The sequence below is a fragment of the Lycorma delicatula genome, chromosome 11, assembly GCF_047948215.1.
Source record: "Lycorma delicatula isolate Av1 chromosome 11, ASM4794821v1, whole genome shotgun sequence".
In the NCBI taxonomy this organism is placed as follows: domain Eukaryota; kingdom Metazoa; phylum Arthropoda; class Insecta; order Hemiptera; family Fulgoridae; genus Lycorma; species Lycorma delicatula.
Window position 1 is genome coordinate 67,402,814 of NC_134465.1, and position 14,283 is coordinate 67,417,096.

The 14,283-nt window shown below is 29.9% G+C and overlaps 1 protein-coding gene across 2 annotated transcripts in view; it reads left to right on the top strand.

Moving 5' to 3' along the window:
• Positions 1-14,283, top strand: part of LOC142332003 (uncharacterized) — a 369,173-nt gene that overhangs the window by 173,859 nt on the left and 181,031 nt on the right. For both annotated transcript variants that reach the window (XM_075378058.1, XM_075378059.1), the window contains one exon: positions 2,113-2,414. In XM_075378058.1, coding sequence (XP_075234173.1) covers positions 2,181-2,414 — 234 coding nt within the window. In that variant the 5' untranslated portion in view covers positions 2,113-2,180. The remainder of the gene's footprint in view (positions 1-2,112; positions 2,415-14,283) is intronic.

A 14,283-nucleotide genomic window follows, 5' to 3' on the forward strand; every position in this document is an offset into this window, starting at 1 on the left:
TTTTTACATTCTCACGGATCATTCTATATATATATATTATATATATTTATATATATATATATATATATATATATATATATATATATATATATATATATATACGGGGTGTCCCATATAAAACACAACCCATCAATCGCTCATCCATGAAATTTCAAAAGTCAAGCTTACTCTCCTACTCGTTACTGAAATGGACTCGTCCAACATCTGAACATCGCGGCGACGCAGTAGAACACTACCGATAGTAACAACAATAGAATCATAACGTTCAGTGTAATGCTAGAGACAAGATGGAGTTTTCGCTAAATAAACGTGTTTTCATTGTTGAGTCGTACTTCAGTACGAAATCAGCGGTCGCAGTGCAAGATTTGTTTCGCCATAAGTACCCAGATAAACCGGCTTCTAACAAAACATCAGTATTAACGTTAGTTGCAAAATTTAGAAAGACCGGTTCTGTTAATAACAAGGAACACAAAAGATCTGCGTCGGTGTTGAATACAAATACAGTCGCTGAAATCAAAGACAGATTACTCGCTTCGCCAAATAAATCGATCAGACGTTTGTCTGCTGAAATTAATTTGTCTAAATCGACTGTTCATCGAGCGACCAAACGATTACGACCTTATCGCATTCAAACGGTTCATCGACTTATTGAGCCCGACAAAGAAAAACGGCTACGATATTGTCAACGGTTCCGTCGATTTCTGCGTGAGGGAATTAATGTTATGGATTCGTTATTTTTCACAGATGCAGCACGATTTCATTTGGATGTCTACGTAAACAGCCAAAACAGTAGAATTTGGAGTGCTGAAAATTCTCATGTTTATCACGAAAAACAATTAACACCCGCAGAAGTCGGGCGTGTGGTGCACGATATCGCGGAAGAAAATAATCGGTCCTATTTTTTTCGAGTACACCATTAATGCAGAACGATATCAGGATATTTTATTTCAGTTCATCGCACTCTTGGAAGAGGAAGACAGACACTGCTGGCTACAACATGACGGTGCGACATCGCACTACGCAGGTTCAACTTCTGATTTCGTTGAGGAATTCTTTGGTAATCGTGTTATCGGTCGAGACTTGTGGCCACCAAGATCTCCAGATTTGACTGCGGCGGATTTTTTTCTACGGGGTTACCTCAAAGAAAAAGCCTACCGCAACAAACCACGAACACTTGAACGATTGAAAGTCAATATTGAACAAGCTGTATTAAATATCCGGCAACAAACTTTGAAAAAAGTTGCAAGAAACGCTGTAAAAAGAATTGAAGCTTGTATTCAAGAAGATGGCGGCCACTTCCAACATTTACTCTAAATGTAAGGTAATGGATGGTAATAATAAAAATTACATTTACATTTTTTACACATGCCTTTTTATTATTTCAGTACCTACCAATATAAGGTTGGGTTGCGTTTTATATGGGACACCTGTATGTTTCTTATGTTTAATTTTTCACGTCAGATTTCTTATAAAACCACTATATTTACCCCTTAATTTGTATCCCAAGAATTATATTTTGGTTTAATTTTAACGAAGTCATAGAAATCAGTGCGAAATCTTTCCATCTCGAAGCGTTTCTGAACATATTTTTTATATGAATTTTTTCTTTATTTTCACCAGTAGGAGATGTCCTGAAAGTTTTTTTTACATTCTCATGGATCATTCTATATATATATATATATATATATATATTATAATATCAAAGTAGAGGCCCTGATTTATTCCTCCTGTATCTAAAATGTTTTATATGCTTCTGAACCATAAGAACGATGACCGCCAGAGATAGTGTAAAAAAACCATGTAAAATGTTTTTTACACATGGCCCTCCCCCCGAAAAAAATTCAAGATTATATTTCTTTCTTCAATCGGGAAAAAACAGTGTCAAGTATATGTATAATATTTGAAAAAATTTGTTCTGATAAAATCAGATAAAATTTTAATTTTATATATTATAATAATATTTCAATTACTTAATAATTTATTTTCGTTTTATTAAGTTGGCAAAACTGTTCGATATTTAACTTTAATTTATATATTAGTTTTAATACTGTTACAACAAATAAATATTTCAATTTTTTTTTGTTTTAATATTTTATTATTTGTTTGTTACAGTGCAAAAAAAATTCGAAGGCGGAAAAGTAAAAGTGTAAACAATTAAAAGAGAACGGAATTTGAATGCAATGAGCAACGGAAGCTGCTTCGGCGGCAGTTGTAGGCCTAATAATGACATTTTAAATAATGATAATATTATTACTAACAACAGCAACCACAAAAAAGAAAATTATTTAAAAAATAATAATGTTAACATTAATAAAAATGTCCATTATGTTAGACCTAACGTAAAATTATTTAAACTATTCCAACTGCTCATTGTATATAATTTCATGGTTGTATTCTGCCTCAACTTCAGACTGGTGAGTAAATGATTTTATTCTATTTTTTTTTTTTTTTATCTTTTATTATGAAACTTTTTCAGATTTTAAACTGAAATGTTTGAATGTATTTTATACTTTTGAATACATTTATACGTAACATAATTTCGGAAAATTTTAGATTCTTGATTAATACTCCAGGCAGTATCTGTTTTAGGTTGGATCTCTCTAATATGATCGCTAATTTTTGCTTTAATGCCTCCAGAATATCATCAGAAATTATTATTTAATTTCGCGTCAGTTGAAAAAGGTTTGCTTAAATTTTTATTAAATAAAATGTAAAAAATCGCAAAATTATTCTTTTTTTCTCCTATTCCTCTGGATAACTCTTTCAACTGTTCATTTTAGAAAAAAAATCGAACGATAAAATTTTATTATTAAATTTTACACATAATATTGCACATCGAAAAATACGTTATTATTGATGTAAAAATAGCTATAACTATTGAAGAAAAAAAAAACCAATATTATTGGGAATTTTTTTTGAGTACTCATACATAGGACCTTCAGATTTTTCCTCAAAGAATTTTTTGATATGATAAAACAACACGCCAAATTTAAAAAAAAAAATCGGAGTGATAGTTTTTGCGCAATAATTTTGCAATCCAGATTTTAAAAAAAATTCGATTTTTCCAAATTGTGTAGATCCTGAAATAAAGTATCTAGATACTTGAAAATTTGATCACATATAAAAGAGCACTCAAACGTTCAAATGAATTTTCAAAAGTTTAAATAGATTAATTAGGAGAGTCTAGGGAATTTTTCAAACATACTTGAATATTTCATGAGGAAGAGAAGAAATAACTGGATTGGACATGTGTTTAGGTACGACTGCTTGATGCTATATATCGTGGAAAATTCTGTGGAGGGTACAAATTTCAGAGGAAAATCTCGGCTGGAATATACTGGTCAAGTGATTCAAAATTTTAGTCGTTAATCGTATAAAAAACTTAAACGATCGAGAACTCTAGCGAACTGCTGCAAACCAATCAATGTGTGGGTTGCTAACCGAAGAAAAATAAAAGGTTTAATATGAATCATAAGGAATGAATCATTAGGTTTCATGTTCCTTCTTCATTATTTCAAATATAGATTGTATATCAGACCACTAATCCTTTTAAATTTTAAATGTGACACCTTTATTGTATTCATCATAAGGACTTTCTCAATAATGAATATATACTCAGAGTAAGCATTTCTTACCAGTCCTACATATATTTTAGTGATTTATATTTATAATTTCTGTAAAGTAGAGATAAATATTACAGATTAAAAAATACGACTGTAAAAAACATTGCTCTATAATATGGAATAATTACTAAAAAAGGATAATTAAAGATGTGAGATTTAAAGAAAACTTTACTTAAGCAAATCTGTTAAGCATAATTTATATATGAATATTTTTAGACATTTTTTTAAAACATTATTCCCTACCCCTAAAAATATATAAATTTTTTTACCAACTGGTGATTAAGGGTGTACTGTTTGTCATTCGATTTGGGGCTCCCGCTGGCGGGGCTGGCCGCGCTGCCCGTGTGACTGGGGGCGTGGCTTCGTTCCGCCGGTGGCGGTCCCTGATTGTGAATTGGTAATGCCGCGCGAGACTCCATGATTGGACCGGGTGGGAGTGCTTGGGGTTTGTCACCGGCTCCTGCGCGGACCGAAATGAGGTTACGGTCTCCTTGTTAGGTAACCTAATTTGGTCGACTTATTTGGGTGCAGGTCTGAATTTCTATGTTACGTAAAACATAATTTTGATCGGTATGAATGCAGAACTAATTTAATTTGCAACTCGTTCGTATTCTGAGACATTCACAGTCACGAACGGTGTTGTCAAATTTGGACTAGGTGTGGGGTCCGCGCTTCCGCGGTTTCGGTTAGTTAGTTTGAGGGAATCATGTTAGATCGGGTGTGAAGATGTCCGTTTGAGGCCTACGTGAAGGCAAAATTTTATTTGTATTTTACTGATGCAAATATCTGCCGAGGTATTTACATCGTTGGCATCTTGACCGAGGCCTGGCTGATGACTGTGAGATGTAATCAATTAGAGGGTCTAAAGACGACCTCCGGTAAAGCCCCTAAGGGCTCGGAACGGAGGGGGTGGTGTGGCGACCGGTAACGTCACAAGGTGGATGTCTTCCCTCTACGGGGTTGGGATGGTGATTAGGGAGTAAAAATTGAATTTTCTTACGTTTTGAGATGTGAGGAGTACGAAATACCATTCACTTATAAAATGCAATTTCCGTATATACTGGTACGTGTAGGTATGTATAAAATTTGTGATTCGAAAATATCCAAAATTACTTTAACAATTTCATTGAAATTTATATATATGCTGTAGCAGTGCATTTGAAGTTGTGTATGTGAAAAATTGATCAAGATTGGTTGAGTTATTCCTGAGTTACGTTCAATTTAGGGTCGACAACAGACATCATAACCTCAATTTGAGATTGTTGATTTTGAAATTGGTATGTTTTTCATACGTGCAAATTTTGTGATTTACAGATGAGCTATTTTGAACTCAATGCTTCTGTGTAGATCTGCTCGTTATTGTTAATTATTTCATCAAATTACGTTTATAATAAATTTTTTTTTTTAATATACAGAAATCATATTTTAATATTAAATAAAAAGAATATTATTTTTAGTTATCTCATTAATTTATAATTTTTATATTCCTTACCCAAAAAATTATACAAAATAATCATAAAAAAATAATAACGATAAGTCGTTCTTCTTGCACGGAACTGGGAAATATTTTTTATTGTTTTTTGGCTCTAACCCTTTTAATTTTTATTATTAATATTTTTTCTTTTTTACTTAAAGCGTTATTAAAACTAAATAAGCTTTGGTATTTACATTATACTTCGAATATAAAATGAGAAACAATTTTTTTCATTACTTTCATAAAAGTTAAACTTTTTTCAATATTTTAGAACAGTTTTCTTTTAAATTATTATTTTTGTTTTTTAGGAATCACTTTTTTGTAAATAAAATTTTCTTAAATTTCACATTCTCTCATTCCTATTTTCCCGCAGAGTAAGGAGCCTTTAAAAAAATAAATATAATATTTAATCGAAATATGGGAATTTTGATGCTTAAATCTTATTTTGGTAATCATGATCTGATCGGCGTATCCGGATAGTCATGTAATACTTTGCTAGCTTTTTTTTAATTTTTTAACTCATATATGTATTGACCAATGATGGAAAAAAATTTCGTAGAAAACTAGATTTATTATTTTTTTCCTTTTATTCGTTAAAAAAATTTTTTAACACTTTTGACCTTTAATTTCATATACACAATACAAGTATTGTGTACATCTGTACTGTACATATTTCTCGTACATCTGTTTTATTCTGATTGCAGTATAACGTAACAAACTGCAGGTATTTCCATATTCTATACTCGGGTATAAAAAGATTGACTTATCATGAATAAAACTAATATTTATTATTAACTTCAATGGAATTGAAAATATATTGTAACCGTAGTTCTTTCGTTTTTTATCGATAATGATAATAATTTATAATTGCATAACTTTCATATTATTATGCATCATTTCGCAATTGTTTTAACTAGAATATAAAATGAATCGCTAAGTTAATATTAATGCATGAATAAATTTATGTAATAGATAATATATGATGAATGATATCGCGTATAAATATTTGAATGTTTTTTTTCTTTTTAACCTCCGGGACCACCGTTAGGAATTGATTCAGAGGATGAGATGAATAACAAATAGCGTTGAAAATTCCAAGCCTTACCGGGATTCGAACCCGAGACCTCCAGATGAAAGGCTGAGACGCTACCACTCGCGCCACGGAGGCCGGCTAGAGTATAAATATTTAAAACCTTTAAACTGAACGGTACTGGGATCGAATCCTGGTCAAACTTTACAATTTTTTTTCTATTCCTAATGTGTACGTGAATACAATAAGCAACCCCTTCATAACCCAATAAGATAAGAATGATATGATAGTCTTCTGCAGACTCAGACCGACCATTCCTGAGAAGTGTGGTTAATTGAACCCCAACCACCAAAGTACACTGATATCCATTGTCTTTTAATTAGATTCGTATAAAAATAATTTACCTTTAATATGATTTGAACCTCAAAAGCTTTGATTTTAAAAATCAGTCAGTAAAGCTCATTTTCACACTTTTTATTCCAGAAAAACGGCCATAACATATTTCCACGCAGTTACCTTATGTGATGAATTCATAATCTCTTTAAAAATAATAATAATAATAATAATGCTAACAGCACCGACGAAACTTTCATCAACTTTCATAATAATAAGATGCTAACAGCACCGACGAAACTTTCATCAACTGACGTCAGCCGCAGAACGTCACTGGCATCCGAAAGAGAGGAAGACAATGCCATGTCTGAGGCCTCAGATACGCTGTCATCAGAGGTTGAGGCCGTCAGAAGAATGGAGAAACGGTGCAAGAAAGGATGACCGAAAGGAAAGCCTAGAAAGTAATATTCTGGATTCGAAGTTAGAAGAACGTAAATTTTTGGACATTTTTTATTCATACAAATGTGAATAATTGAACCTTTTTTTTTTTATTTATTTTTTTTTGAAGTGGGATGGGGATAATGACTAAAGTTGTCGATGCCCCTAAAAACCTCAAAAAAAAATTATAATAATAATAACAATAATAATAATAATAATTGAAAGAAAGGACTATAATTATGATAACTAAAATAAGCTGACAACACATTTGTGCAAGGCTTACACACACACACACACATATATATATATTTTTTCTTTTATTTAATTCAATTATTCTAATTAAAGCGTGCGTACATACCGTATTTAAGATAAATTTAAAGGTAACCCTTTAAACTCGGAATTTCAAAAAATCTAAAAATTAATTTTTAGATATTCACATGAAGATCAAGTTTGTATTCATTTGTTACCGAGAAACCCAAAAAATACCTGGATTTAAAAAAAAATTCAAAATTCATTTTAACCCTTTAATTTCGGAATTTCAAAAAATCCTTTTTTAGTGTTAACCTACACCATAAGAAAAACATGTATACAAATTTTGATCAATTTATCTAAATTACCATTTGCTGGGCGTACTTCTACCATACCTGTACTTCGTACCTGTACTTCCACCAAAATAAATTTTATAAATTTTTTTGGTGGAGGTTATAGAATTGTGAAATTTCATATACAAAAAAAAACTGATGTACATTACATGACTTCCTTGTTCACCTATTGAATTAAATATGTTTTTTATTACACGTTTTTTCTTTTTTTCTTGTTATTATTGAATTATTATTTATTGTAAAACATTTTTTTTTCAATCACAGATTAATAATTATTAATAAATCAATATATTTAAATTGAAAAAAAAAAGTTAAAAAAAGGAAATGAAGTCTAATTCGCACCGATGTGCCTTCCCCTTGTAAGATCCAAATATTACATTAATTAAAATTTTATTAGGCTACAACTCTGGAACCAATGAAAATAAGTACCATTTATGATATATCGTTGAAAAGCTCTCAATGAGGGCTTATTATTGCAGTTTTTAAAAAGTTCAAAATCCAATTTTTTTGGATTTTGCGCTTTTTTGAATACTTTTGGCCCAGTCGATTGCAATGAAAAGGGAAGGTGCACAACTAGATGTTACAACAGCCCTAAATCCAAAATTTCAACATTCTACGGATAATCGTTTTTGAGTTATGCGAGGTACGTACGTATATATACGTCAAGCCGAAACTAGTCAAAATGGATATTTCCGTTGAAATCTGAAAACCAAAATTTTTCACGATTACAATACTTCCTTGTACAAAAATGAAGGAAATTATTTGATTTTCCACCTTTTTCTGCGAATAATAATAACACATTTCTTACTATTTAAACATAATTAAAAATATAAACCAATTTTATTGATATTTATTTGTTATTTTAAGATTTCCCCCTAATATTTATTACAAAATTATATAAATTTAAATATAGTTGTTCCTATAAAATTAGACACAATACAAAATCAATCCAATATCTTGTTTTTATCTGCCTGTTTATAGATTTAATCCAGGATCAACAGAACCTATTTAATTAAAAAAATTGTAGAATAACTTTATTGTAAATAGAATTAGAATATTAGGTGTATGTTAAAATACTTATGGACATCCGTTATGGAGTTGTAGTGTGACTGCGTTTTTTTATACATACATATATATATATATATATATATATATATATTAAGAAAATTCTAATTTCGAACCCCGATCAAACTTGACATTTCTATAAATAAAATATACTGAAAAGATTTTATTTACTTAACAGGTAAAACTATCATTAATTTTTAAACAATCATTAATTATGAGTTAAGCAATTATCATTAGTATTTGCAAATTACGCAACGCTTAAATTTCTCGATCTAAAGACATTTAAGATTTATTGGGATTCTTTAATGATTCCATTGTATAGACTATCCCATTGTCCTTCACCGATTGACTTCAAAATAAAATCAAGTAATTTATTAAATACGTGTCCGTTTTTAGCCAATAAATAGAAATATTTCTACGAAACAAGAAAAAAATTGAAAAACGTTTTCTCCTTTTACCTTTATATTTATTCCCGATGGGACACAATACGAACCATATGTATAAGCCTCCTAAAAAATATAGAATTATGCAAAAAAAAAATATTCTACTCTGAGTAAAATTTTGAGAAAGGGACTGCAATACTATGTCTCTCATACACAGTTGATCGTTTGCAATCAAAATTAAATTATATCAATGACCAGTATTAAAAGGTAATCGTACAGAATTTTATAAAAATCGAACATTCCAATCTGAAGATATCAAACAAAACCATAGCTCGTGAAAAAAATCTCCTGCGAAGTTCTCAGCAAGATGATTGACGAAACGTCGGTATTTTTTTGATTATCAATCAGCCAAGACATGTTTTCTGTACCTCTAAAGCATCTTGTCCTGAATGACTGACTGATTGATCAACGCTCAGCAAAAGGTACATTAGATAAATTGATGAAACGTTTTACACATTTTTACGGTGTAAGTGAATATTAAGAAGGATTTTTTGAAATCCCAATTTTAAAGGGTTAAAATGGAGTAAAAATTAAATTTACTTTTCTTGTTTGTAAATGAAGATGTTAACTTGATTTTTTGGGGTGTTTAATCATCATGGGAAAATTAATTTCTAGATTTTTTTAAATTCTGAGTTTAGAAGCTTAAAATGGATTTAGAATTTTTTTACTCCAGGTTATTAATTTTTTTTTAACTTCTCGATAACAAATAAAAATATCATTCTAATTTTTTATACGTGTAATTTTCATGTAAATATCTAAAAGCCAATTTTAGATAAATAATTTAGATAATAATTTTAGATTAGACCAACACAGCTACTGTTACTGTACATGGAATGCGAGTGGCTGCTCCTGCCTCCGGGTATTTAACTAAAATACATAAAATAAAAGAAATTAAAACAAAATGAGAAACGAATTACGGCCACTTCCTAGCGGTGTTTTTCGGGTAACGATAAGAACGGGGCAAAATATATTTTTACTTTTACGAAGTACGGATAACCATGTATAACTAATATTTCTAAGATAGAGGTCTACTGTTTTGAAACCCATATTCTTCGATTAAAGTTTCGAGGATATTTTAATAAATTGATCAGGCTTTAATTTTTATTTATCATTATTATTCTCACAAGCATAAGAATAATGAACACAGTGAGTTCCAAAGGGTAGAGTCCTCTGGCTGGTCGGAAAGGGCAATCGAAGCGACCTAAAACTGGTTAAATGTCCAATCACTACAATGGGAAACGCAATTAATGATATAGCGAGGGGCGAAACCGGATGGGGATGCCAAATAATGGCATCCCCAATATATAATATAAATAAATATATATTGTAACAAAATCGGTATAGCGAACCTGAGTAACGGATTCCTACCAATTAAGAAGAAAATAGTAGAAAGTATAATAATGGGAGAAATCAAGAAAGTGGCTGAAAGAAACCCTTCCAGTAAAGGTGACAGATCCGTTTAGCAATGGTCTTTTTTAATACTGCCCGCTGACATACAACAAACACATGTCGTTCCGTGAGAAGAGTTACCGGACCAAGGTTAAGAATGAATGTGAAAGAAAGGGCTCGGTCTACCGTTCTCACGCTCAACTAGGGGTCTGGTCCGACAGGTAAAGAAAATAGAAGTATAAATACTCCGGGGAAGACCAGTTGAAAGTCACTTCCGTGAAGAGAGTTTGCGAATCAGTCCGCGAGAGTATTCTGCGAGGAGGTCAGTGAAGGAGCGAATTTCAAAGTGAACTACGTCGGCGCAACTTAGGTAACGTCACAAATAATGGTTCGATGAGTTAAGACTATAACTGAAAGAGATAATGGACTAAATTTCATTCGTAAACTGTTAGGATAGTTTTATTTGTGAACAGCAAAGGTATTTACAGTGAAAGAACTTTATACTTGTCTTATCTATTGTACTATTGTTGTTAATACAAGACTAGTGGTTAAAAGTGTTAAGATTAGCGTTCCTACGCTCTTCAGTCGTATGGGACTGAATTCTTTCTTTTTCCTGTTTAGCCTCCGGTAACTACCGTTTAGATAATTCTTCAGAGGATGAATGAGGATGATATGTATGAATGTAAATGAAGTGTAGTCTTGTACATTCTCAGTTCGACCGTTCCTGAGATGTGTGGTTAATTGAAACCCAACCACCAAAGAACACCGGCATCCACGATCTAGTATTCAAATCCATGTAAAAATATCTGGCTTTACTAGGACTTGAACGCTGTAACTCTCGACTTCCAAATCAGCTGATTTGGGAAGCAGGTTAACCACTAGACCAATCCGGTGGGTTATGGGACTGAATTCTGGTTTTCATTATTCATCTACCTGTGAAGAGATCCTGACGATTACTTTAAATTCTATTTTACATGTAATCTCTGTTTACTATTATTATTATTGACATTTATGATAATTTGTGTTATTGACATTTAATATTATTATTGTTTACTGTTGTCATTATTCTAATTATTATTGTGAGATTTTTTTATTGTCTGTTATTATTATTATTAATTATTATTACTGTTATTCTGATTATTACTATGGTTGTGATTACTATATTTTCTTTTTACTAGTTGCTTTATGATTGTCGTTTACTATTATTATTACTAATGTCATTATTATTGATTTGTCTGGTCTTACTTATGTAAAACAAGACAAATAAGTCTTACGTAAAACAATACGGTATATATTAATATATATACCGTATTTGTTTGAATGTGCATCTAACCATATATATATACACGGTATATATAATAAACCCCAAATACCAAAGATTTTCAAAGTCGAGAATTCTAAGATTCGAGTCTTTGTAGAGGCAGCTGTTTTTATATAGATTTGAATGCTAGATTATGGATACCGGTGTTCTTTGGTGGTTGGGGTTTAATAAACCCCAAATACGGTGTATATATATATATATACCGTATTTGTTTGAATGTACATCTAACTAGAATACAAGTTGACTCTCCCATTTTAAATTTAATTTTCAAACAAAACAGAGAATTTATTATTTACCACCAATAAGAAATTAATTTGAAATTTATTAAACATTATTACATGAATTTTATTATACCATTATATTAATATTTTATCATACTATTTTATAATATTATTCTTGTTTAATTAATATTTATTAACTTGTTTATTATTTAACCATTTTTTGAGGAAAAGATTAAAATAAATAAAATAAAAAACATGGTTTTACGAAAATGGGAAAATAAAAAACATTCACTGGTTACGTAAACTCATTTATTTATACCTTTTCTTTAAATGTTTTGAAATTTAATTCTACCTTTTAAATTTAACTATATTCTTATCTAAAAATTCAATATCTTTATGAAAATAAGTAATTCTTAATTACGTACTTTTATTAATAATAATAACAGAAGGTAGTTATTATTATACTAGTTATTACTACAAATATAAACTGTATCTAATAAGTAACCCACCACGTATATAGACACGAAATAAACTACAAAACAATTTAAAAACCCGTTCGAATTTAAATGATAAATCGGACTCGCTTATAAGTCGACCGACTCCCCCATTTTAGGGAAGAAAATGTAGGAAATATTTTTTTTAATATGAATTTAAAATCCTTTCTATCCATAGTACAGCTAAGTTTTCCCGACATGTGATTAAAAAAATTAGGGATTATATACAGGTACGCTATGTGTCCCAGTGCTGCTGTTCTTCTGAGATTCAATTTCTAATTTGTTTAACAATCAGCCTAACTGATCGAACATAATTATGAAAATGTAAATCTCTATTTTAAGAAATATTAATGAATTATTTTATCGTTAATGCATCAAAAACATTTTACGATTCAGAGGTGGGATTCATGGGTCATTCCGTACAACATTTTCGTAATATAAAATCGGCTGATAAAATATAAAATAAAAACTTTGATTAATGAATATGTTATGAATTTTATTTAAACGTTTTATTATTTTATAAAGTATTTAGACATTCTACCTTAAATAAAAGAAAAAAATTAGCGCAGTTCTACGCAAGAAGGCCGACTTTTCGTTATTTTATTTTGTATAATATTTTTTGAGCAAAAAATTTACAAATCATAAATTAAATGAAGAAAATAAAAAATATATATTTTCTTTTTTGTTGTTTAATATTAAAATATATTTTCTATTTATAAGAAAATTAATCCATTATAATCGTATCTTGATTAAATAATTTAAAAATAAGTAGACAATTCACACAAGCATTATATTTAAACTCGCTCATCACTATGGCTCATTGCATAAGTACTTATGAAAAATACACAATTCAAAGTCAATATAAACTCGAATTGAGGTTATGTTGTCTGTTTACGACATTAAATTGAGCGTAATTGAAGAATGATCAAACCAATAAAATTTTCCCATGTACAACTTCAGATACACTATTACATCATATCTAAATTTCAATGAAATTGATGTAGTAGTTTTAAAGATGTTTGAGTCACAAAATTTTATAAATGAATGTTATTTTCTTAATTACCATATTCAAAACGTAAAAATAAATTTATTTTCACCCTCCTACCACTCCGTATGACCGAAAGTAATTTTCTTCGATAAGTCTAAAATTATTATTCTAAATTACAAATGTAGAAATGGAAAATCGAATTATACGCAAGACTTAAAAATAAATTATTTATTCATGTAAAAGGATAAGAGCGGTTTGTATTTACCCGGGAGCACCCAAATCATTAACCAGTTTTGAAAGAATTTTATATTTAGTTTATTATTACTTTTATAAATATTATTCTCTAGACTGTTTCCTTTATGTAGTTACTTAAGCCGCACTGTACAATTTATACATATTTCTTTATCTTATGTATATGTGTGTGTGTGTGTGTTTTACAACATAATACATGTTGTATGTAATTATTTATGAACAAGTAGACAAAACATCTAAAAAAAACATTTGTAATTAACACTTTTTGTTGTTTGTCGGGTTATACGCCTTTACTTAGCAATGTCAAATAAATTCATGAACTAACCTTTTTTACAACCTTGAAAATAGTAAAGGGGAGTTTTACTGTATATAAATAATTTAATAAACCTTTTCTGTATAAACCCATAATAATCGAACGAAGCTCATTACAAAAAAAAGAGAAAAAAAAGGTGTTTGTATAAGCACATAAATAATGTTTTTAGTCTAGACTTCAACATTGTCTTAAAAATATAATGTTAATTTTCTGATTTTTAATTTCCTCGCATCATAACTCTAGAGCTATGCTACAAGAAGGAAATTTACTTAGTCAAAAACTTACGTATGTTTTTTT